The sequence below is a fragment of the Oryctolagus cuniculus genome, chromosome 13 (genome assembly GCF_051225735.1).
Source record: "Oryctolagus cuniculus isolate XC-2025 breed Fujian yellow rabbit chromosome 13, ASM5122573v1, whole genome shotgun sequence".
Classification (NCBI taxonomy): domain Eukaryota; kingdom Metazoa; phylum Chordata; class Mammalia; order Lagomorpha; family Leporidae; genus Oryctolagus; species Oryctolagus cuniculus.
The window spans coordinates 51,470,773-51,497,277 of record NC_142879.1 but is presented as its reverse complement, the minus strand read 5'-3'; the positions used below and the strand labels follow the sequence as shown (position 1 = coordinate 51,497,277).

The 26,505-nt window shown below is 43.2% G+C and overlaps 1 protein-coding gene across 1 annotated transcript in view; it reads right to left on the bottom strand.

Moving 5' to 3' along the window:
- DISC1 (DISC1 scaffold protein) overlaps positions 1–26,505 on the bottom strand; it is a 360,091-nt gene that overhangs the window by 95,187 nt on the left and 238,399 nt on the right. Inside the window, exon 10 of the mRNA XM_008268257.5 lies at positions 1,284–1,344. Coding sequence (XP_008266479.2) covers positions 1,284–1,344 — 61 coding nt within the window. The remainder of the gene's footprint in view (positions 1–1,283; positions 1,345–26,505) is intronic.

The window sequence follows — 26,505 nt, the reverse complement described above, 5'->3', positions numbered from 1 at the left end:
AGAATGATCAGCGCAGTACTAGGGCTTGCTCCCCTAGCACTAGAATAAATCCCCTGGCTCAGGATAAATATCTTGCTTATCCTGAAGAGTAGGGTTCAGTGAGCTGTTCCTCTCAACATGTCCTAAGGGAAAGGCAGTATTTTTAGCCAATGGCATTATCCTAGCAGAGAAAGGTTTAAGGCATAACCTATCTAAAGAGTTGCTTAACAATCTCCAAAGTAGTAGCAAAATGCTCTCCATAAAACTAAATGGCTCCCTGGGAAGAACGTGCATATTACATTCTGGTACTTGTTCCTTTAATTAGGAACACATTCTGGTGACTGGGATTTATTTTCATAAATACACATCCACAAAAACTAGAAACATCTTGACATGCTGCAGCATCTTTAACATTTCTCAAATCTAAATTCCTAATTGGGTTACAAAAAAAAACAAAAAAAAACACCAGGAATTTTCACGCCGGTTTTGATTCAGGATTCAAAACAGAACCTAAGATGTGCATTTCTATATTGTTTCAAACCATGAACATACTGCTTCAGAATCCTTAGTAAGAACCCCTTCAGACAATAAAAAGAGAAAAACATACCAGCTATGAATTTTTGATTTAATATACTAAGGAAGATTCTTCTTCTTACCGAACATGAAAACTATCCTATAATCTCCCCTGAACACTTTTATGTTTTAAGTTTTATTTAAGTTACACAAGTTGCATGTATTTCATATACACATATTTAGGAACATAGTGATACTTCCCACCCTACCCTCCCTCCAACCCATAGTCCAGCATTTCTTCCTCCTTCCTCTCCCATTCCCACTCTTAATTTTTACAAAGATCTACTTTCAGTTTATTTAATGATCATAAAGTTAACCCTACACTAAGTAGGAGTTCAACATATAGTGTGAAGAAAAAAAAAAAACTGTTGCTCAACAAAAGAGACAAGGGCTGTGAAAAATCTCAAAATGTCCATTTCACTCCAATATATTACATTTAGGTACTCTACAAGTTACCTCAGGTTAGAGAAAACATATGGTATCTGTCTTTTTCCCCCCAACCACTTTTAAACATCTTCACCTATTTTCTTTTTAATAGGAATCTGCAAGTGGGAAATGCTTGTTTGATACCTGCTCCTTCACTATCAGGATTCAGAGGACATTTTATGTTTTTCTTTGTTAATTTATTATAAAAATTGACTACTCATTTTGATTGCTTTGACTAAATTCTATTACAATAAAGAATCTAAATATGCCATGAAGTCTGTAAAATAGAAATTACTCTTACCTACCTGCCTAGTTTATCCTCAAGGACTGCCATGTATTTCACAGTACTTTCCTTCACACCTGCTTCTGCAAAAATAAAAAAGAAAGAAATAAAAAGTGATTGCAATCGCAGTCAAAACTGAGCAAACCTGGGGTCCATATTGTTATGCAGTGAGCTTAGCTGTCACCTGTGATGCTGGCATCCCCTATTAGAGTGCTGGTTGGAGTCCCAGCTACTCGGCTTTGAATTCAGCTCCCTGCTAATGCACCTGGGAAAGCTGTGGAAGATGGCCCCAGGGCTCCCTGCCATCCACATGGGAGACCTAGACAGAGATCTGGGCTTGTGGCTTTGGTCTGGTCCAGCCCTGGTCTTTAAGGCTATTGGGGAGTGAATTGGCAGATGGAAGACATCTCTCTCTCTCTCTCTCTCTCTCTCTTTCTCTCTCCCTTTCTCTGAGTGTGTGTATCTTCCTTTGTCACTTTGTCTTTAAATAAATAAAAAATAAGTCTAAAAAATTTAACAAAACTCAAAGCTATTCAACTGAAAGCTAAAAGTGAAAGGATCATGGTGAAGCCTCTAATAATAATAATATCCTATAATAACTGGAGTTATTACAATAATGGAGTCTGGAGTCATCTGTGGGGTAGGTTTGAAGGCTCCAGGGTCTCTGCAGAAGTGTCAGAGGTTGGGGATAACCAAACTATGCCACCCTTGCTTGAGTCTGTCAAAGGTGGCTCATCAGCACTCTCTCACTGGATCACATGTGCTCTTGCCTCTCACTTCCCACTTGGTAGCCTAGAGCTGGGTTGTGGGATATGGGGAAATAGAACCTGAAATTGGAATAATCCCATCCCATGGTTAAATGAGAGGAACCTTACCAGGGGCAGCAGAGGACTGTAGACCATTTCAGTGAGAAACAAGCATGAACATGCCATGGTATAAGTAGGCAAAAATCAACTGCTCAGCCTCCAGTGAGTAATGAGAGCAGGTACTACTCAAGCTAAAGCCGTGCTTCCTAATCATCAAATGTTTTAGGAAGGGGTGGATGGTATGGTTCAACAAGTCGAAGGGGTACCTGAGAGATGTGACACACTTCGGGGAAGTTCTGATACGCTCTGTTTCCTCATTTGAGGAAAGACAATGTCTTCCACTCGAGGTGGCAAGGTGCTGAGATGTATGTAAGACCCAGCAGCAGCTGAGGGATTCCCTAAGATGGTGGCTGAATTACCGATGCTCCTTCCATTTCTATTGCTGTTAATGCTACTGCTATTATGGGCTCTGTCATCATTTGTAACTCAACCTTTACTGTCAAAGATAACCGATGCCAAAAGGCTCACTAGTACTCTTTAGATGGGGACTGTGCCAAAACAAAGGCCACTGTCCAGATTCGTGTTCCTGGATTCTTACCCCGAGCTTCTCAGGATCCTATTTTGTTCAGGTGTTGGGGAGTGTCATACATTTGTAAATAAAAAAAAAACTGAAATTACTCATAATGAAGCTAAATATTTGGATGAAAATGTAAAAAATTAAACACTTAATTAATTCATAAAAGGTAAAAATAGAAATTTATATAATGAAAAGAATTGTTAACTTAGTCTTTCCTCTCAGTGACTACTGCTGGCCTAACCTACAAACTCAGTTGTACCATTTATGTCGCTCCCCCTCTTCGTGGAGGAACGACACAGGACCCTGTGCTGTTCTTTTGTCTGCTCGGCCCTCCCCGGGTTTGCTGCTGGTTCTTCCCGGGTTGGCTGCTGGTCCTTCCCAGGTTGGCTACCATCCCTTCCACCTCCGTGGAAGGGCGGTTCCCCCTGCCACATTCCCCACTTCCGCGGGGGAGCGGCACACCGCCGGCCGGCTCTCTCGGGGGCTGCACAGGTGTTCCCCTTAGATGTTCCTGGTGCATGCCGTCTCTCTCCTCCTTTATAGTCCTCCTCTGCCAATCCCAATTCGGCTGCCCACACGCCGAGTACGCTGCTCTCCTCCAATCAGGAGCAGGATCAGCTCCTGGAGGTCATCACTCAAGTTGGCAAGAGGCAGCTGCGTAGAAGCTGCTTTCTCCTCTCCCAGTGCCATATTGTGGGAGAGCAGATGCATAGAATAAGTCTTAATTCCAGTAACTTAGTCTAGTCCGAGTTGCTCCCCACAATTTATTTTTCCTATAAACTACTTTTTAAAAATAACTAAAGCACCTACTATGTGTGTGTATTACCCTAACATGGGGATTTAGTTGTTGTCATGTGGGTCTAGGAAGCAGAGATCTGGAGTAAACATACAAAGTTCAGAATTCCCCAGCCAGAAATGCTCTTCTCTTTTCACATCCTATTCCCACACAGTGTTCTAAGCATTTGGGCTAAACCAGTGTACAGAAGAGATAAAGATCCCTGCCTCCAGGAGGTGTACATTCTGGCAGGGGAGACAATAAAGAATAACAAACAAGGTGGCACAGGCCATTAGAAGGTGGTAAGTACTGTAGGAAGAATAATTTAAAAAAAATTTTTTTAAAAAATGTAGATGGTCAGAGAAGGCATCACTGGGAAGGTGGCACTTGAGTAAAAGTTTTCAGAGGGCAGCGGGACGGAGTCAGCAAACTCCCCGGGCAGAGCAGACCTGGGAGAAAGAGCAGCCAGTCTGAAGGGCCTCATGCAGAACACCTGAGCGCCCCAGGAGACTGGGACTGGAACAAGGACTCCATGGGAGAAGAGATGAGGGCAGAGCCACAGCCTAGGTCCAATCATGTGGGCCACTATGACAGCATGTACTCTAAAACATGGCCACAGCAGTATTGCTGGTCCCACCACTCACCCTGGACATTGTCAAGCTCCATCAAGAGGTGAAGTCTGTTTCTATTCCCTGGTATCTGGACAGACTGACTACGCCACCCCCTGAGTATGATGGAAGGGATCCTGTATAACTTCAAGGCTACAGTCTACTTCTGCCTGGCTCTTTCCCCTGAGGACCCAGCTTCCATGTTGGGAGGAAGCCCAATCCACCTGTAGAGGCCATGCAGGTGTGAAGGTCAGCCTATGGTTTATATATCAACCTGCAGACACATGAGTGAGCAGATTTTCAGATGAATTGCCACCAGAGAACAGAGACACGCCATCCCCATCACACTCTGAATTCCTGACCCACATAACTCACTCACATAATGAATGGTGGTGTTAAGACATCTAGGTTGGGGATGATTTGGTATGTAGTTGTAGTGCCTGGAAAGCCACTGTGGGGATTTTAAATGTTTTGAAACACTGCAGAATAATGGAATAGCATCGACTTATGGCAAGTATGTTGAGAACAGACTATAGGAGAATGATATGGAAGCAGAACGACAAGACATTGAGATCATCCAGGAAAAGGAGATGGGGATGAGGGCTGAAGATGTCCCCCTCACCCACAGAAGGCCATGCTAACACTCCTGCCACAAAAGACACATTAGCAAAGGAAAGACATGCCAAATTTATTTAACAAAAGTTGCATGTGACATGGGAGTCTTCCACAATGAAAAAACACCCAGGGTCAGACATTTGGCCTAGAGGTTAAAACGTGATTTGGGATGTCTGCATCCCCTATCAGAATGTTTGTGTTTGCATCCTGGCTCTGCTCCTGACTCCAGTTTCCTGCTAATATGGACCCTGGGAGGGAGTGGTGATGGTTCAAGCAGTTGGATCCCTGCCACCTACATGGGAGACCCAAGTTGAGTTCCCAGCTCCCAACTTCTGCTTGGCCCATTCCTGGTAATTGTAGACATTTGGGAAGTGAACCAGCAGATGGGAGACCTCTGTCTATCTCTCAGACTCCCAACTAAAACTAGAAGGAAGGGAGGGAGGGAGGGAGGGAGGAGAGAAGCGGAGAGGGGAGAGGGGGGAAGAAGGAGAAATGTTTCCTAAAAGAAGGGAAGACCCAAAATCTTAAAGAAAACTGTATTTTTATGCTTAGGTTTGATAAAGAATGGATAGCTGTGTAAAAATGTTATGGGACAAAAGAGGGGTATGTCTTAACAAAAGTAAAGTGGAGGAAACCCAGCACGCCCTGTCTGTGAGAGTCTCCTTATATCCTCTGATTATCACTCCTTACCTCTGGAACACCGGTCATATAAGGGGCTTATGACCTACTTTCAGAGGAGGTAGATCAGAGAATTCTTTTATGCCCAGTTTTCACACCAAGAGGCAGGAAAAGGTCAGAGAGTAACCTTTCATTTTCTGCGGTGTTGTTGGTTTCTAAGGTGCCATATTCAGATGCAACATGTTCCGAGTCCCAAGGGAACTTAGATCAGAGAGTTGGCAGGAGCTGGTTATAAGTGGGCAGATTTTAGAAATACTTTAAAGGTAAAGACAATATAAAGACAATAGCATTTCCTGGTGGCTTGAATGTTAGGTGTGACAAAAAGAAAAGAGTCAAGAATGATTGCAGGTTTTTGCTCTAAGCCTTTGGAAAAAAAATAAGAGTTGTCATTAACTGGCATGGGAAGGACTCCTGGTGAAAGCAGGCTGAGGAGACAACAAGAGTTCAGGCTTGGATTCATTAAATTTGAGAAACTTAGGGAGTGCACTTGGTGCAATGGTTAACATGTCACTGGTGATGCCTGCATGCCACGTCCGAGTGCCTGGATTTGATTTCCAGCTCCACTTAAGTTCAACCCAAAACCTTTAAAAAAGGTCCAGGACTGTAGGCAGAGAGTTTAAACTTCCTAAATAATATGCCCACAGATACACTGATGAAAACACAGCTCCTCTATGTCCCTTCTTCTTCCTTCCTTTCCCTGTCCTCTTAGGAGTAATACAGCAGGGACCTATGAGAAATGTTGTAGTTCCAAGAACTAAGGCAGGTGCTACAATAAATGCAGAATGCTAAAGGAAACAAAGACCTGGACTCCAGGCCTCCTACTGGAGGAAGACAAGAACATAACCATTTCTGTTTGCTAAGGGAAACCAAAGTTCAAATTCAGGCCAAACAACCAGAAATGGTTCAGATAATTAAAGAGTCTTATGAACCAATGGAACAAAAACTTATTAATAAACAAATGCAGTAAATCTGTTAAAACATTTACAAAGTATGTGGTACAAACACAAATCAATGCTGCAGGAATTTAATCTGTATAAGACACAAAAATGGCATTATTTCAGCATAGAAAGGACATGACTTCAGGGGACACAGGAACACAACTGTTGGGTCAAACTCCTTGACATCAATTTTTCACTGATATTCACAGCAATATTTTCCATAAATCATTATTATAACCAATAATCTCAAGCTATCACTATGAATTTGATAGAAAAAAATAACCAAGCTACTCAACAGTATCTTTTCCAGCATAAACATGGAATGTAGAAGCAGGGCAAAATACGTTTCAATGAATTATATTTTTTGTTTACATACTATAAGGACAGGAATATTTATCATCAAAATAGTATGGGAAATGAGTAACACCCAGGCAGACTTGCTATCAGATTGAACAGGTCATCTTTAATTGATAAGGACAGCAAAATCAGATCAGCGCAATATGATCTCAGATTTGAAAATGGAAGCCAGAGGGACCTCGTTAATTTAGCATTAATCACAAATTTTGTCACACATTAGCCACTTTAATATTTTAAAACAACACAAGTACCAAGTGAAGCCTGGCCTATTTTTACAAACATGACATGCGTCAGATTCCAAAGAGTAATATTCAAGGGTCTATTTGGACAAAATTAACTTCCATTTAGTAAAATCTTTCAGAAGGAAGATGTGAGAAACAAAGGAGAAATTTTAGACTTCAGAGCAATTTTGAAATGTCTATAGTATTATTTTTCTCTTTAAGCTAATGAGAGGATTTCTGTTTGTTTGGGCAATTAAATTATGCATGAAGACAGAGTGGTAATGAAGTCTTAACAAAGACCCTGTAAGTCAGCCAAACAGATAAATGGACTTGTAAGTACACTGTCTCAGCAGGTGGGATGGAATATAAGATCACGTAGGATCTTGAAAGCTGGAAGAATCTTCACCGTGAAGTCCTGCATAAGTCCAATTTCACATTAAAGGGCAAGATGTAAGCACCAGTCATGAGCCCCTAAAACCTATAGTTTTCTCATACAAAAATAATATTGACCATCATGTTGAAAATTCAGTGTATGCAAGTCAGTGTATGAAAACCAGCCACCTAACATTTTGTTACATACTTCTATGCATCAGGTCTAGTACTTTCTCTAAATGATGACTGATAATAGCACCAATGAAAGCAATTCTATCATTATTCCCATTTTACAGTGGGTTAAGCTGTAAGGAAGGAAAGTTCAAAACCACACAATTAGTGACAGAGAGTCCCAGAGTCCCTTATTGCAGAACACATGATTTCTATTCTTAAAAAAGATTGATTTATTTATTTTAAAGTTAGAGTTACAGGTACTCTATTCTATTCATTCTCACAGATCAGGGAGAACATATAGTATTTGTCCCTTTGGGACTGGCTTAATTCACTAAGTATGATGTTTTCCAGATTCATCCATTTTGTTGCAAATGACCGGATTTCATTTTTTTTCACTACTGTGTAGCATTCCATATTATACATATACCATAATTTCTTTATCCAGTCTTCAGATGACAGGCATTTAGGCTGGCTCCATGTCTTAGCTATTTTGAATTGAGCTGCAATAAATATAGGGGTGCAGATAACTCTTTTATTTAATGATTTCATTTCCTTTGGGTAAATTCCCAGGAATGGAATGGCTGGGTCAAATGGTAGGTCTATATTCAGATTTCTGAGGTATCTCCATACTGTCTTCCAAAGTGGCTTTACCAGTCTACAATCCCACCAACAGTAGATTAGGGTACCTTTTTCCCCATGTCCTAACCAGCATTTGTTGTCTGTTGATTTCTGTATGAAAACCGTTCTAACAAAATCTGGAGAAGTGAAATTGACACTTTGAGAAAGGATCACCTGAGTTGACTTTGTCTTGACTGTCAAGGAACAGTTTTTATTTTTTTATTTTTCATTTTCTCTTCATACTTTTGTTGAACTCATTACTTAACGGAGAGTTAATTATATGTGCATAAAGTCAATTGAGAATGGATGTCAGTAAAAACTAAGAGTGGGAATAAGTTTGTAACTGTAAAGCTGTATAAAGGGTACAGTTTAAAAACTTGTCATGGGACCCCAAATCCCATTAAGCTGGGTGATAAAAATGTCATCTTAAGTGTTAAAGTGATCATATTTAGTGTTAAAGTGAACAGATACATAGGATTAAGTGTTAAACTGACCATATAAATAGGATCAAGTGTCATATAATTTTAAGAGACAGAATTAAGGAATGTTCCAACATGGGAAGCAGTCCACATAGCAGTAACACTCTGACCTCAGAATCAGCCCTTGAGGCTTCCTGGTCTGGCTGAAAAGCCCATGTGAGCATTTCAGGCGTGGAAAGCCAAGACACTGTGGCAAAAAATGTTCTACATGAAGGATCTCTGTGAGTGAGATTCCAATGGAAAGAAGTGACCATCAAAGAAGGATGTAATTTTCTCTAAAGGGAGGAGAGAACTTCGACTTTGTTTATGGCCTCGTCTAAATACTGATGGAGTTTGTGGATTCAAAAGACTTCCATAGCCTAGGCAGCTCATGTCAAGAGCCTTGGGTGAGCACTGATGTCATTCGTAAGAGTGCTAATTGTTAAATTAACAACAGGAGCCACTGTGCACTAACTCCCCATGCAGGACCTCTGTCCTCAGTGAGTTGTATTATGAGAATTAACTGTAAGCCGGCGCCGCGGCTCACTAGGCTAATCCTCCGCCTGTGGCGCCAGCACACCGGGTCTAGTCCCAGTCAGGGCATAGGATTCTGTCCCGGTTGCCCCTCTTCCAGGCCAGCTCTCTGCTATGGCCTGGGAGTGCAGTGGAGGATGGCCCAAGTCCTTGGGCCCTGCACCCCATGGGAGACCAGGAGAAGCACCTGGCTCCTGCTTTCGGATCAGCGCGGTGTGTTGGCTGCAGTGCGCCAGCCACGGCCGCCATTGGAGGGTGAACCAACGGCAAAGGAAGACCTTTCTCTCTGTCTCTCTCTCACTGTCCACTCTGCCTGTCAAAAAAAAAAAAAAAGAGAGAGAGAGAGAGAGAATTAACTGTAAAACTTGTTCTCTGTGTGTGTGTGTGTGTGTGCAAATTGTTGAAATCTTTACTTAGTATAGAATTTGTCTTCTGTGTACAAAGTTAATTAAAAATGAATCTTAATGGAGAATGGTACTGGGAAGGGGAGAGGGAGGAGAAAGAGGGGTAGTAGTGTGGGTGAGAGGGCAGATATGGTGGGAAGAATGAGTATATTCCTAAAGTTGTACATATGAAATTTTTATTCCTTAAAAATTAATTAATTAAGTATTTGTATTCCTTAAAAATAATTAATTAATTAAGAGTTAAAGCTTTGGAGGACAGTGAAGCATAAAGAAAACAATAAAAGAATTAGATATTTTAAAAAAAAAGTTACAGATACACACACACACACACACACACAGAATCCTTCATCTGCTGGTTCACTCTCTAAATGGCTGCAATGGCAGGGGCTGGGCCAGGCCAAATCTAGGAGCCAGAAGCTTCTTCCAGGTCTCCCCTGTGGCTGCAGGGGCCCAAGCACTTTGGTCATCTTCTGCTGCTTTCCCAGGCCATTAGCAAGGAGCTGGATCAGAAGCAGAGTAGCTGGGACCTAACTGGTCCCCATATGGGATGCCAGCACTGCAGACAGCAGCTTAACTCACTGTGTCACAGCCTTGACCCCAACATTATTTCAACTTTAAATATCATTAAAGGAGCTCAGTAAAGGGACATTGAATGAATACATGTGAAATTTCAGAACCAACAAAATGCTGCAAGTTTGCAAAGATAGTAAATTAAGGAGAGACTAAAATCTGTACTGCAAAAAGATTGAGTATCAAAGAGTGCTGGCCATTACAAGGAACAGCCACCAACAAATGAAAACCTCATTAATAATTTTTCTAATGCTTATACTCACATTGGTTCACCCTTCACAGGAAGATGTTAAATATATGTGATTTTACAAACAAATGCTTATTTGCATCAATACATTTATTTATTTACAGCATTTTTATGCTACCACTAGTGTGGTGGTTCTAGTTTACACAGAATTTTTTGTAAAAGATTTACTTATTTGAAATGCAGAGTTACAGAGATGGTGGGAGACAGAGATAAAGAGATCTTCCATCCACTGGTTTACTCCCCAAATGGCTGCAATGGCAGGCCAAAAGGGCCAGGCCGAAGTTTGAAGCTTGGAACTCCCCCAGGGTCTCCCACATGGGTTCAGGGGCCCAGGCACTTGGGCCATCTTCCACTGCCTTTCTGATACAGGGAGGTGTATCAGAAGTGGAGCAGTTGGGATTCAAACTGGTGCTCATATGGGATGCCAGCATCAAAAATGACAGTTTCGCCTGCTGTACCACAACATTGGCCCCAGGGAGAATTCCTGAATTCATAGGGCACCATCTTTCATAGGCTTTTGATCACTCATGATAAATTCTCTAGGGCTGGAATTTTAAAAAATGCACCATTAACAAATTAGCAATGCATTCATTTTTTATTGGCAGGACATCATTCAGTGTATTGTTAATTCACTCTTTTCTTCTAATACTGACAAGAGACTTACCTAGAGAAGGAGGGTAATCACACACAGTCCTGCATAATTAATGAATGGTAACAAAAAAAGGATTTCTCTTTGGGATTATATTTGATTCTCACTCACACATTCATCTATTGTTTCTGAAATGCCTGTCATATGCCAGAGTCCATGTTAGGTCCTAGGGCCTCAGAGATGAATACTGAGCTGCCCTTGGGCTTGGTGACAGAAACAGTCATATATGCAGATGACTAAGAAAATCAATGAGTTAGACTCGTTGATAGAAAATTAAAAGCAGTGGTCATTCTGAGAGCATCATAGAGAGAGATTTGGCTCATCTTAGGGGCAGGAGGAACAGTTTAAAATGACTCCTAGAGGAAGTGACTAAATTAGAGATTTTAAAGGATTTTTCATGCTAGCTGATACAAGAGGAGGCATGGATAATAAAAAACAGCAGTTGCTGATAAAATAAGATTTATGTTTTAGAATATCAAGCATTTAATGTCATATCATTTCACTGTCCCAACAATTTCCAAATCATTTTCCCCCAAGCTTATGTTCTGATTAGTTGATGTAGTGAATGATCCCACACCAGAGGAAAACAAACTCACTACAGGAAATGTGCCCGTCTAGAAAGATAAGCTTCCCTCACTATTGGCCCAGCCACACTTAGAAGTGGATGTAGATTAATTCCCTATTCCAGAGTCTCTCTTTTGGGTAATGTGAATGAGAGGTTGTGTGATGGCAACTTCATGCCAGTCGAGGTACTCAAATAACAGAAAGTAGGAAAGCATTGTCACTACTGGCGCATCACCAGGTAACTTGGTGTCTACAAAGGAAGCAAATCCAATTATTTTGATCCTTGTTTACACCTTTATTTCCACCACTCTGCCCCGGGGGATTGTGGGTGACTGCCATTTACCTGGAAAATGCCACCCTCAGAGAGCTCTGCCCAATTGCCCTTGAATCCCAGAGCGTATCTCAAGGACTTGTCAGTCTTAATGTTTATACATGTAGCAACAGCTCCTGCTCTGATGGAGAGAGAGAGTGGGCAGGAGGAAGGGAAGAAGAAATGAGGAGGTATGCCCTACCAGGTTTGAAAACATTTAATATGTAGTGAGTGCTTATGCTACATGGTAGATAAAGCCCACATTCAAATTTCACCTGCTGTGCTTGTCACTAGTTAATTGGGTATCATCTGATACAGTAATTCTCACTTTCTCAGCTCAAACCTGCTCCTACATGCAATCTCCCGATGCCCTTGAAGCACACAGCCTAATAAATCAGCACTAGTCAATGACAGAAAGAAAAACAAATGCTCATGGTATGGAAAGCAGGTCAGAAAAAAGCTAACACTATCAGTTCCAAGCAGCTTCACTGTATGGTCCCTCCCCAATCCCATGCCCTCGCCAAATGTTTTTACTAAATGGAAAGATGGGCTAACTTTCCCCAGCAATCCCTGCTGACAGCAGCAGGTTTGCTTGGGTGTGATTTCTTGCTTTCTAGCATACATAATGGAAAGAACTGTGACCTGGAGATTAATTTGCAACATTTGAGAAATTGCTTAGAATGCCCATTTATTTGTCTTGGCTAGTAGCATGCATTTAAGAACATACAATGCCATTCTTTGATTCTTTCTCTCCTACTTCCCTCAAACATAAACATTCTTTCTGACAGATAGACCAAGGAATGGAATTTGGGACTTTGTTTTTAAAATGGAATACTATCTTCTTAAACTATTTGTATTTTTTAAAAAATCCCAAATCCACACTTGATCTTCTTAAGCTAAGGGAAGTGAGCTCACATTGTGTGCTGGCAGGATGTCTCCACGAGCATCATTATTTTGCTTAATTCTCAAAATAACTCTCTAAATTCCTTTTGAGGATAAAGAAACTGAGGCTGAGCGATGTTGTTTCAGGGAATATGTAAAAAATTCAAACCCAGTTTGGTTTTAAGCCAATGTCTATGGTTTTATGTATATACAGTACCATTGCCCAGTTGTTACAAAACAAAATTTGTGAATTTTACCAAAGGAATTCTATGTTTCACAGAAGGAAATAATTTACTTATCCCCTAAAGTAGGAGCTTCACACTCATAACTGTTAAAGGCCAAGAATGTGTATGAGCCTGAGGGTTTGTCTGAACATTTGCCCTTGGAAGACGGTCTGCTCAAGGGCAAGCAGTGGCAACCACTGTAAGCATGCAGGTACCAGACTACACGGTGCTTCTCATGTTAGAGGTGTTCCCTTGTTTTTGGAAGCTGAGAAGCAGCTACCCGGTGTTGGAAAATGAGTGGGGAGCTGCTGCAGTCGCAGCTCAGTGTCATGGAGACAAGGTGAGAAGCCTACACTCAGAGATAAACAGAAAAGAGGGATGCAGATGGAGTCCTAAGGGCCTTGAGGCTCTGTATCCAGCAACCTGCTGTCAGCCCAACCCCTGTCTGAGCCAACACAGAACCTTTTGAGTCCTAAGACAGAAGCCTTACCTCTTGCTGTTTCCTCACCCTGAAACACACTCCTCAAATGCTTTCTGCTTTTCTACTCATCAGCATCTCTTTACTCTACAAATCCCTGCTTTTTGTCTTGGGACTCCTCTTCCCATTGTACTCTCTCCTCTTCTGGATCTTGCAGACATTTCAGACTTCCAACAGCCATTAGGTTCATTTAGAATTTAGCTTATCTTTGCCAGATTTGCAAATTCTATCTCCTTTGAATCTTTTTTTTTTTTTTTTTGACAGGCAGAGTTAGACAGTGAGAGAGAGAGAGGGATAGACAGAGAGAAAGGTCTTCCTTTTCCCATTGGTTCACTCCCCAAATGGCCGCCACGATCTATCTCCTTTGAATCTTTAATGCCCTGCACAATCCTAGGCTCTGAGAAGATGGGAGGTGCCAAATATATCATCCAAAAAAGGTAGTAGCACCAGTTACAAGGCTGCACCACCACTAGAGAAACCGCATGGAGATGACACAGTTTATGTCCTGACAACTTGACAAGGAGATGGGGATCATGACAGAGAATTAAGATTAGGTGATCAAAAATGAATGATGGGAAGATGAAGGAGAGATTCAAATACAACCCAGTCAGAGGTAGGGAGAGACTACATGGGCTCCCTGGGGAAGACAGCCCATGAGTTGAGAAAAAAAATGAACATACAGATACCCATATGCTTCAGTTTCTATAAGGGTCCTCCCTCAGATCTGTGGTCAACTGGTTTCAGGACCCTCCATGGATACAAAAATCGATGGATATTCAGCTCCTTATATAAAAGGCTCCATACAATTTAAATCATCTCTAGATATATATAATACCTAATGCAGTACAAATGCCATGTACATAGTTTTCCTACCTTATTGTTTGGGAATAATGATAGAAAAAAATAGACTGCACATGTTCAGTACAGATGCAATGTTTTTTCAATCTGTGGTTTGTTGAATCTTCCAATTTGGAACCTGGGGTGCAGACAGCCAATTTTATGAACAAAATAAGTCATAAGGAAGAGAGAGGCAGCTATGAGAGGAACGAGACCAAGTGATGAAATGAGAAGATTTCAAAATGCCCATCATTAGCATTAAGCAACGATGCATCACGACCCCCGAGCAACAGGTCCCTGTCTCACCATTGTTCCTGATGGTGCTTGCTGGGCACCATACAGTGGAAATCAGGATGAAAGTGGCTGACACTGGGGGTTCACAGCCTTCTCCAACCTTTCCCAGACTGTGGCAAACACTAAAAGAAACTGTCTTTTTTTTAAATCTTCTTTTTATCTAGGTACCAGAGTCACATCTATAGCAACCGGTTCCTCCATCTGAGTGGCAGGTGGACTTGGAGTGCCAGGAACCTGGCATCTGAAAGGCAACCAGGAGATGCTGCTTACTTCCAAGGCCTGAGAACAGGGAGCCTGAGTCTAAAGCTCCAGTTCACAGTATCTGAGCCTTTCCTATGGAATTTATGAGCCAAATAGTACAACTAGAACCAGGCACGTGAAGATGATGTTCCAAGAACACAATGAAAATATACGTGAACTGGAAATCTATATCACGGTGAAATACAAAGATTTGACTGATAAGTATTCCATGTGTGCTTTGGAAGGATTCTATCTATAGCCTTCTCCTTAACTGATTTTCCCAAGTCTGTTACAACAGTGTAGCAAAAGACCAAACTGGCCACATGAAAGCACAAAGCAAAGAAAGAGCAATTTCCACTGGCAGGCAGCTTTTAACTCGCTAGGGTTCTATGCACCATTAAGGATATACCAGTCTCCACCCCACACGTGCTTCCCACATATCACCCCCGCCACGGCCCCACCACACATGCCCCACCACACCTGTTACTTGTAAACCAAGTCTCATTAGAGTTCAAGTTCCAAACCAACATGCCTTTGCTGAGGAGGCACTGATATGGGTCTTCTCTCCTTCAGTATGTAGCTTAGAGACACATGGGCGATGACACAAACATATTTTTTTAAAAATTACACAGCAACAATATCAATTATTGCATATCTGTTTCATGAGGCTATGTGAGGAAGGATCATGCGATACAAAGTTTCTCAGAGAAACAGCTTAAACAAGCCTTCTTGCTTCTTCCGGAGGCAATTCATCCTCCAAGACCATTTCATCCGGACCTCTACCATGGTCTTACACCACAGAGGTTCCAGTCCAGGCCCTCAAAAGCCTGCCTTTCCCCATAGGATGAGAGGTCCACAAGGCTCTGAGCTTGCCTCTTCCATTCCAGTGCCTACTCTGGTACCCAGGACACTGGAATTCCCCACCCAAATGTCACCAGTTTATGTCATTTTGTAAACTCAAACAAGCTTCTTGTCCAGCTTGTTCTGCTGAGAGTGTACAACCCTGACAGTGATGTGTATCAGGGAGTGTCTTTAGCTGAGCATCTAGGGATGTGCAAGGATGCAGGATGGCACAGAGCAGCAAAGCAGATCTGGCAAATGCCTCAACCAACCCATGGGGGGGTCTCTGTAGCTGGGAAGTTCTTCAGAGTTCCTCTGTGCTATGACAAGGGATCAGGATTTGATGCTCCTGCATTGACTGGGCACTGAATCCAAGTGTGACCTTGGGCAAGGCAGGAAAGGGGTTGACAGCTAAGATGTCTTCTAGTATTACTCTTAGCACCTGCAGGAAGTAGCTTCTAGCTTCTAGAAGGAGAATCTGGGAAGTGCCTCAGTATTAGTCCATTTTCTGTTACCATCATGTAATATCTAAGGCTGGGTACTTCACTACATGTGAGAGGAAAAGATCACAGCAAATCAGAGGGCAGAGAGGGACCATATATGCTCTTTGTAACAATTATCTCTTAAGAATAACCCAGGACCCTACAGGAACTAGGTTAATCCCTTCCAAGTGTGGTTCCCTCAATGACCTGCCTTTAGGCTCCACCTCTAATAGGCCCCACCATCTCTCCATAACACCATGCTGGGAACCAAGCATCCAACTCGTGAACCCATGGAGGGCAAATCACATCCAAATCACAGAAGCATCTGCCCCTTCACCACTAAGTGGGTAGACAAAGCTTAGACACACAAGCTGGATGTCCATGCATTTGTAAGCAAAGCACTCATGGTAAGGGATAGCAGAGATGGGCAGAGAAGGGAGGCAGCCTTTAAGCTACAGCTTGGAGTCAGCAGGCTGGCTTTCCTGGACCTCTGCATTCTGGCCTGGGATCCAAGGGGTCAAATGTTTTCAATGTAGCTATTGAGAAGTCATGATTGTCAAATGTATTAATGATGGCCTCTGCTGTTGTGACATCTTGGGGACTTGTAATCCTGGAGGGACTGCCCCTCCCATGGTTAGCTGATTCTTAGAGATAGTAAAACAACTTATCTGTGAGCATCTCTCCTATGGAAACCCACCCATCTAGAGTGCACTCCCACCTCTTCTATGAGGCTATCACTCTCTGGACCACCACCACCTACTATAATCCCCTTAGGAATAGACAACTGAGGACAGCCCCTACATACCACAGCCCTGAAATTATTCAAACTAACCCTTACTAAGCCTGTATGTCCTGCCTTGGCCATTCCTTCCCGTGGAAATTGCAGCTAAAGCTCTTGTTCATGTTTTCCCTCCTCCTCTCTCTGCCTCCTGACCGACCCTGGTACTTCCTCAGCAGGTCTTCTAGCATGCCTCTCTGTCTTGGGGTCTGTGAATAACAAACTCCTTTTTTCAATGGCAGTTGTCTCCTTATCTGTTTGCCTCACCATACTTGAATAAGAATAAAACACACATTTCAAAAAATCAAGATAGGATAACAGAACATGCTATACCTAACTGTTTACAAGACAGATTTATCACTTTAAATATTCAGATGCGAAGCACTCCCATATAGGTCTTATGCCATCCATACTTTTGCCCCATTCCCACATGCATTAGTGATAAACACTGTATTCTAAAATGAACAAGGGAGAGAAAAAAAAGGCAAGCCTTATAAGCGATGAGCACAACATTATAAAGGGGGTGAATTTCAACCTTATCAAAATAGTTGACAGGAATCATGATCCTTGATCTTCGTCAGCAGTATGTGTTACGGGACTCCCTTGCAGCACTTTCCTGGGAGAAGCACCTAGGAAAGAGGCAATGTTGGCAGCGCGGCACTCAGACATGTTGGGGGCTAAGACTGTCTACCTTTGTGCCCCTCTGAGCATTCCAGTAGGGTGTCCTAAAGCCGAGATTTGACACACCTGGCCACTGCTTTGTTTGTTTCCATACAACAGATCTAGGAGGAGGGGTAAGCTGAATGTAGAACTCTCATGGGAACTAATAGCACTGCCAAAGAGCAGGATCCCTGTTAGGGGAGGGGGCTGTAATTCCCAACCATCTATACTTGGGTTTCTCATTGGCGATGGAGTCAACAGAACTCCACTTAGGGCTTATGTTGGCTTCCTCTGGGCCTTGGGATGAAATCCAAACCGCCTCATAGGCCTGCAGGCACTGCCTGGTCAGCCTTGCTCATCCTTACTCAGCTACTCATGGTCCCTGGACCTTTTCCACTCTGTTGCAACAGCTTGTTCCCTTGCCTGTGTTTGGCATGCCCTTTGCCTGCTGCCTCCCTGCAAGGTTCTGTTTTCTTATCCTTTAAGGATCAGCTTAAACTTTACCTCTTTTGAGGCTCCTTCTCCCTACAGTCATTGGCTGCCTGCCATGTTTATTATTTTCTCTAAACTTTGACTATTGTTCCCTTAAACAATAGGAATTTTTTTTCATGCTTTTTATTTATCTGTCTCTCTCATTAGAATTAAAGCTTCCTGGTGGACTCTCCATAGATACTTGTTGAACTAGTTATTTTTTTTTTATGTAAATGTGTTTATAATCAGTATAAAATCTAGAAACCACATATATACATTTTCAAATGGAGTGAAATTACTAAAGTTACTATTAACATTTGAACTTTTTCTTGTCTTTTTGCCCATAAAAATGCTTTTTTCTTTACATACATTGGATCTTTTTTTTTTATCTTTTATTTAATGAATATAAATTTCCAAAGTACGACTCATGTGTTACAATGGCTTCCCCCCCCATACCGTCCCTCCCACCCACAACCCCCCCCTTCCCACTCCCTCTCCCCCTCCATTCACGTCAAGATTCATTTTCGATTATCTTAATATACAGAAGATCAGCCTAGCATACCTTAAGTAAGTATTTCAACAGTTTGCTCCCACACAGAAACATAAAGTGAAAAATAATAGATGATTTTTTTTAAATGATGATGAAATCAGATCAGACCTATTGTCATGTTTAATCCCAGTGAGAGTCAAGTTGGGAATTGATAATTTTTTTTTTTTTACAGAAGATCAGTTTAGTGTACATTAAGTAAAGATTTCAATCGTTTGCACCCCCATAGAAACACAAAGTGAAATATACTGTTTGAGTACTCGTTATAGCATTGTTGAACTTGTTGAACTAGTTATTAAGTCTCCTACAAAATGTGTTTGATCTTAGCACCTGCAACTCTATCTTTGCTTTGCAGAACTGAGAATGTCACATGGAGAAACATCTAGAAATGAGCACAGGCAGTGGCATGCTGGTATCCTAGAGAAGCTTGGGGGCTGCCTGTGCTATGCTTTCACAAACACAGAGGCCATCCTATCATATATGCTCAAGCTTCAGTGTGAACACGCAGTACTTCCCAGTTGCAAGGGCTTCAAGAACTCCCACCCTGGCATGCAGAATAGCCCCACATAGGGGCTTCAGATCTGTGATATCTGAAGTTGCCATACCAAATCCTATGCCAGGAACTCGGATTTAGTGTTTTTTTTTTTTTTTTTTTACAGGCAGAGTGGACAGTGAGAGAAAGAGGCAGAGAGAAAGGTCTTCCTTTTGCCTTGGTTCACCCCTCAATGGCCGCCGCAGCCGGCGAACCGCGCTGATCCGATGGCAGGAGCCAGGTACTTCTCTTGGTCTCCCATGGGGTGCAGGGCCCAAGCACTTGGGCCATCCTCCACTGCACTCCCTGGCCACAGCAGAGAGCTGGCCTGGAAGAGGGGCAACCGGGACAGAATCCGGCGCCCCAACCGGGACTAGAACCCAGTGTGCCGGCGCCACAAGGCGGAGGATTAGCCTAGTGAGCCGCGGTGCCGGCCTCGGATTTAGTTCTATGGGTAAAGGTGCCCCATCTAGTCACCTGGGTGCCCATGACAGCAGATGTTTCTAGGTCACAGAATCCGTGCGCCCAGCTGATGCCCCTGTCTTAATCTGCTCCCCATCTGCTGTCTGATGGGTGTGGTGCAGTCAGAGGAATACATCAGCTGGAAGGCAGAAGGAAGACTGTCAGGACATCCCGCTGTGACACATGGAGCAGGCTGGTCTGCCTGGGAGCCTCTCGTTGTAATTGAGAATGCAATGCAGCAAATGTGGAAGGAGAACCTCACTGTCAGCCTATGACTTTGGAAATTGTATTCGGGGCAATGCTAACATGAAAGCAGAATGTATTACAACAGCACAACAACGTGCAGCATTGCTAACAGCTTACAAAAAGTGTCTCCTTCTCTTCCTCTCTCTCCCCCTATCTTTCCTCCCTGCATCCCTCCCTTCCCTCCTCTCAAACACACCATCCAGTGCACAAGGTCCACAAGAATTTAAAAATAGCCTAACATGGATTTCAAGTAGAGTAGACCAAATGAGTCCAATTTTCTATGCCTTTCATTTTAAATTATTCGCTGAATGTCTAGAAGCATAAGGCGTAAGTGAGGAGGATACGACATTTAAAATCTAATTTTCAAAAATTGGGTCCTAAGGCAGAACAGTGAAAATGCATTTACACATATAATTGCGCCTGCAAATCAATACTGGCAGAACAAGTGCCCCATTGGTGCGTGAGATGGCCTGGCCTGGGCTCACCAAGCCACAGGAAATCAATTCACTCACTCAGCAGGTATTTGCTGTACCCCTGCTAGGTGCCAGCTGCTGTGCTTGGTGCCCAAGTGGATCACACTCTCCAGCTCACGCCTCAAGAACCCTGTCAACTAGTTAGGGAATAGCATGGTTAAAGAGGTCTTTACCAAGAGGGGTGGGGTGGGGGGAGAGGCCAAGGCAGAATAGCAAGTGAGCATGAAGGAAGGCACATTCTCCATGGAAGAGGAGGCCAGGAGTGTGTCTGGGAAGAGGAGAGGTGCTGAGTTGAAATCTGAAAAATGAGCAGAGAATGAGGCGAGCAGCAAGAAGGATGGACCATGGCAAGGAGCTCACATGCAAAGACTTGGAGACAGCTGGAGGAGAGGGCCCATGTGAGAAAGGGAACATTCAGACTAACTAAAGATTAAAGTGTAAGGAAGGAGCAACAGTGAGAGGGGAGTAGTGAGAAATGAGTGTGCAGACAGAGAGAGAGGCCAAGTCAAGAAGGGTCTTGTGCATTCCTTGGGAATGTGGACTTGCCCACAAACACAGGGAAGCCATTCAAAGATTCCCACAAAGGAGAAGGCTATGGGCATCAGAACAACCTCCATAAAATGCACAGTGGATTGCAGGGGGAATGGGATCAGACTTAAGAGCATCCACTGGGCAGGCGCCACAGCTCACTAGGTTAATCCTCCACCTGCAGCGCCGGCACCCCGGGTTCTAGTCGAGTTGGGGCACCAGATTCTATCCTGGTTGCTCCTCTTCCAGTCCAACTCTCTGCTGTGGCCCGGGAAGGCAGTGGAGGATGGCCCAGGTGCTTGGGCCTTGCACCCACATGAGAGACCAGGAGGAAGTACCTGGCTCCTGGCTTCGGATTGGCGTAGCGTGCCGGCCATGGCGGCCATTTGTGGGGTGAACCAACTGAAGGAAGACCTTTCTCTCTGTCTCTGTCTCACTGTCTAACTCTGCCTGTCAAAAAAAAGAGCATCCACTGAATGCTGCTACTGTGGTGCAAGAAAGCATGTGTGGAATAAAGAGAGGTGGGTTGCTATGAAAGACATTTATAATAATTTAATGTGAAGTTGGCTTCATTCATTCACTCAACTATTTATCAAGCTATTACATTGTGCTGGGCACTATCCTAACAGAGCTACAATAGTGACAAAAACAGTGTTAGATGATTAAACATTTGTACAAATGTTTAGAGCTGTGTCCAACTCTTAGGAACCATTACATTACTACATGTTCAATGGAATGAATAAAAGAAAACAGACATGAGCTGACAGTGAAGACAGATAATAAAGAAATAAGTTAAATACATGATATTGCAGATGCTGATACATGAAAAGGATGATGTGCATATTGAACAAATGCTATCTTTCAAATATTGTGGCTAGGAGAGATACCCCAACCCTGGGGGCATGAGATGGTGACGTTTCAACTTTCAACCAAAGGAAGTGAGAATACACAGGGAGTAAAACAGAGTGGAAGAATCCAGCCTGACTCCAGGATCTAGCTTGGTCATTTGGCAGTAGGAAAAATCTCTAAAGGAGAAAAATCAGGAAGGGAAGAAAGCTAGTCCACTTTCTAACAGGCAGAGGTAGTTGCATCTTTAAGACATCCAAGTGCAATAGTCCAATCCTCAAAAGTAGTCATGAGGGTACAGAATTCAGCAGTACAGAGAACAGAGATTCACTGTCAGGTTACATGATTAATTGAAGCTATGAGAGTAATGATATCATTCAGGATGGAAGGATTAATTTTCCATGGATGCAATGTCACACATCACCACATATTTTGTAGCTTACAACAACACAAATTTATTATCTCTCGGTTCTATAGATCAGAAGTCCAGAAGTCTATAGATCGGCTGGCTTGACTAAAGTTCTCCCAAGTTGAATTCAAGGTCTGCTCAGGAAAATATTCCTGTCTTGAGGCTCTGGGGTTCAATCGGCTTCCCAATTCATTCAGGTTGTTGGCAGAATACAGCTCCTTGTGGCCAGCCATAGGCTGAGGTTGTCCTTACTGTCAGCTTCCAGAGGCTTCCCATATTCCCTGGCTTGTGGCCCCTCCCTCCATCTCCAGAACCAGCAGTCATAAATTGGGGGTATCCCATGTCTCAATCCTTACTGGCTCTTCCTCTGCCTTGTCTCCTTTCTGTGACAAGCCTGAGAAAGTTCTCCACCTCAAGGGCTCATGGCATGAGAATAGCTCACCTTGGAAACTCAGCGTGGTTTCCCCACCTCAGGCTCCATAACATCCGAGCATCCATAACGTCAGAGCATCCACTGGGCTGGCACCGCGGCTCAATAGGCTAATCCTCTACCTGCGGTGCCGGCACACCGGGTTCTAGTCCCAGTTAGGGTCCCGGATTCTGTCCCGGTTGCTCCTCTTCCAGTCCAGCTCTCTGCTGTGGCCCAGGAAGGCAGTGGAGGATGGCCCAAGTGCTTGGGCCCTGCACCCCATGAGAGACCAGGAGGAAGCACCTGGCTCCTGGCTTTGGATTGACGCAGTGTGCTGGCCATGGTGGCCATTTTGGGGGGTGAACCAATGGAAGGAAGGACTTTGCTCATCTATGCAAAGTCCCTCTGGCCATGCGATGTACCACCTTCAGAGATTCTGGGGATTAGGACGTGCACCTCTTTGAGGACCATCATTCTGCCTACCATGCCAAGCAGGTATGGTAGCTGGGACAGAAGCCCAAGGAATGAGTCTGAGGAGGGATTGTGAGGATAACAGAGATGGAGTGGTCAGAGAAGTAGAGGGCTCCAAGGGGGGCATGTCTATGTGGGCCAAGGAAGATTAAAGATTAAAGGTCCCCAAACTGTCAACAGGTTGAACTCTTGCCAAGAGGGTGGGAAAGAATGCCTGAGTTATTTTGTAATAAAAAAGATTGTTAGTGATCAGCAATTGCCTTAATACACACCACACACACACACACACACACGCACACACAAGTGCTTGTTTAGAAAGTCCTCTAACTCTTCTTTCTCATCATTTCCTACCAGCTGCTGGTATCCCAAGCCCCTGTGGCTTCTACACACTGTTGAAGCCACATGCGTCTCCTGTCCCAAAGTTTTCCTGCCTTTGGTGATGTCCCAAATGCTCACCAATAGCAGTCTGGACATTCCACAGTCTGCACACCTGCACACAGGACCAGTTGGCAGGACTGTGCAGAGAGGATGACGTTTCACTGTTATGCTGGTGGGTGCCAGGTCCTCATCAGTCAAATAGAAGCAAGCCTGGTTTTGAAACAATCAGCTCAACTTTCATCCCCGGTGCCTGTTCTCCCTCCTGTTGGATAAAATAAAGTTCTGTGTGCTAAGGAAGCAGAAAATCGAGCCTTTTTTCCATTGAGATCGACTTGCCTGATAGGTGACAGCACTAAACGCCTATGGAACATCCAGGCTCCACCTCCCTCCCCAACAGTTTCCTGGTATTTCTTTTATGTATTTAAAATGCTTTAGGCTCGACACCCACATGGCTAATAAGTTAATGTCCTAGATATTTAGGTGGAGGTAGACGTAAGATTATTGGCTTAAAATGATCCCAGTGAAACCATTTCTTCTAACAAGATCATAAAATGCACTTTCCCAGTGAGTCATATATAACTGGCTTGACTATATAATAAAATCAGGATACAGGTTTAATGGAAGACAGAACCTGTTAGACTGCAGATTAAAGTGTAATTTTCCTCTCTCATGGCTGTGTGTTTGAAGGATTGTAGTATCTTTTCTCTGATACTCTTCCTGTCATTGGACTGAGCGGTAAGTGAGAAGTTTCTCCTTATCGTAGGGGCATGTTATAAATACAGGAGTTGGATGATAATCTTTTTGGTCAAAAAGAAGGAAAAAATGGGAAGTCTAGGCTCAATTTTTGATTTTGTAGGTAGTGTCAGAAAGAGTTTAAGGGATTGTGAAAATACATTCATTTTATTCAAATAGCAGGAAATGATGTGTGTGAAGCTGCCATAGGTTTGTTCTTAATTACAAACATTGAGATTTAGAGGCATACAGAGATACGACCTCAGCCCCTGTCACACACTGTCACCATGTAGCAACAGTTCCCCAACCTTCAGAGACAGGTTTTTCAGCCTTTGTATAAACCCAACCCTGCAAATCATCTCGCCTCCAGTTTTTCCCTATACTATTTTAATTATGCAACTCTTTTTGACACCTACCTTCCACCAACAAAAACATTAAAAAACTCATTCAACATGGAGAATTCAATGCTGAGTGCTGTCATTTCACTATTCTTTTATGATATGCGTGGAGGAGGTACAAGATCTACCACACATAATCACATATGACCTGACAGTGCCCAGAAACACATCACTGGATTCCTGGACAGGGCTTGCTGTGCTCTCCCCCGTGGAAACCCCATCTCCATGCCCTATCAACTGCGAGTGGCATGAAATTTAGGTATGCACCTTGTAGTAAGCACAGGAGAACTAAGAACTGGGGCTTTGTGGAGGCTGGATACTAGAAGAGCATGAGTGCAATGCAAACAGCCAATCTGTGCAGAAGAAGTAGAGCAGGGCCCTCGTGGCAGGGCCGAGAGTCCAAGGCACTACATGGAAAGATACCAACTCTGCGGTAGCTCAGACAAGCCAGCCCGTGAGTCAATCAGGAAGCCAGTCTGAGGAGCAAGAACCAGAATGTCGGGAGGTCAGTCCTCAGTGGTTCTTGGGATCTTTGCTGAGGCAGCCTTTGCCCAGTGTGGACACAATTCCATCTCTTTCAAAGGGGCAACCCTTTGAGCCAAAGGCAACCAGTTTCCTCCTGCGGTTTAACTGTACCGAGAAGATCTGGAAACCTTTTTTACGCTAGAGAGAAGCCTGTAGAAAAAAGTGCTACCCACATATATAGTTAGGTCATATGCACATGTAACATTCAACTACATGTGCCTGATATCAATATTTAATGCAATAAAAATTCTGGAAAATTCTATTTTGCAAGTGTACTTCATTAAATGTTCTGTGTTGTGCATTTATACAATTTACATTACTGAAAATACCCTTATACATGAAACCTGTGCCCTTTATTTTATGGACAACTTAAGGAATTTTCCTGGACAATTTTTTAAAATATGCTTAATTTTTCCCTTAAGTGTTGGTTTTAAAACCCAATCCTACTTAGATACAAGTCCCTCTAGTAACTACATTCCTTTATAAGGCTGCTTAGTTAACACCAGGCTTATGCAGGGACACAGGTTGTTGGAAAGGTGTTTGCATGACTTTTCTGGTCAAAGGCTTTACACTGATAATCTGTTCTGAAATCATCTCTTTTTTAAGTTTTTTTAAAAAATTCTATTTATTTATTTGAGAGGCAGAGTTATAGAGAGAGGGAGAGGTAGAGAGAAATGTCTTCCATACACTGGTTCACTCCCCAAATGGCCACAATGGCCGGAGCTGGGCTGATCTGAAGCTAGGAGACAGGAGCTTCTTCCTGGTCTCCCAATTGGGTGCAGGGACCCACACACTTGGGTCATCTTCTACTGCTTTCCCAGACCATAGCAGAGAGCTGGGTCAGAAGTGGAGCAGCTGGGACACAAACCGGCTGCCCATATGGGATGCCAGCGCCACAGGTGGAAGGAAGCTTAGCCTACTACGCCACAGTGCTGACCCTGAAATCAGTTCTTGTTCAGCAATCCTGCATCATGTGTGAAGGACAATATGTATATTTGTGAGACTTTCCCAACCTTCAATTTAATCTTTCCTGTTCTGGAAAATTCAGTATCTGAATTTTGAGAAACACTTAATGCTTTCCTCTCCACCCACTTTTGTGGATTTATTTCCTTTGTATATATGAGGTTATTGGGAAAAAATCTGCATTGACAAAATAGGGGCTACCCACCCAACACTGTTCTCATGACTTAGCTTCCCCCATTGGATATCATATATTAAACACTTAGGAGATACCAACATCCTCTGTGGCTTGGCTCGGTGTGCCACAGACTGCCCAGAGAGCAGCCAGGACGATCATGCCATATTATGATGTCCCAAAATCTTAACACAACCTTCCTTGTCCCATTTGGCAAGTGCTCCTCTGAATGTGAGCACACAAGGACTGTGTCACTTAGCTCTCTGGCTCAGATCCAACTACAGGCTAATCCCCGCAGGCTGTTCAAACAAGGGCTCGAGGCTCCGAGATAAATCCTTGCTTCGGTTTTCACCAAACCTCTCTGTAAATCAATGGCACTGGAAGATGCATATCCCAGAGTAAGCTCTGCCTCTCAAATGGGAGAGTACTCCTTCTTTCACTATCAGTAATCTTTACACGTCCTCCCTGGATATGGAAGTCAGGATTCAGTTA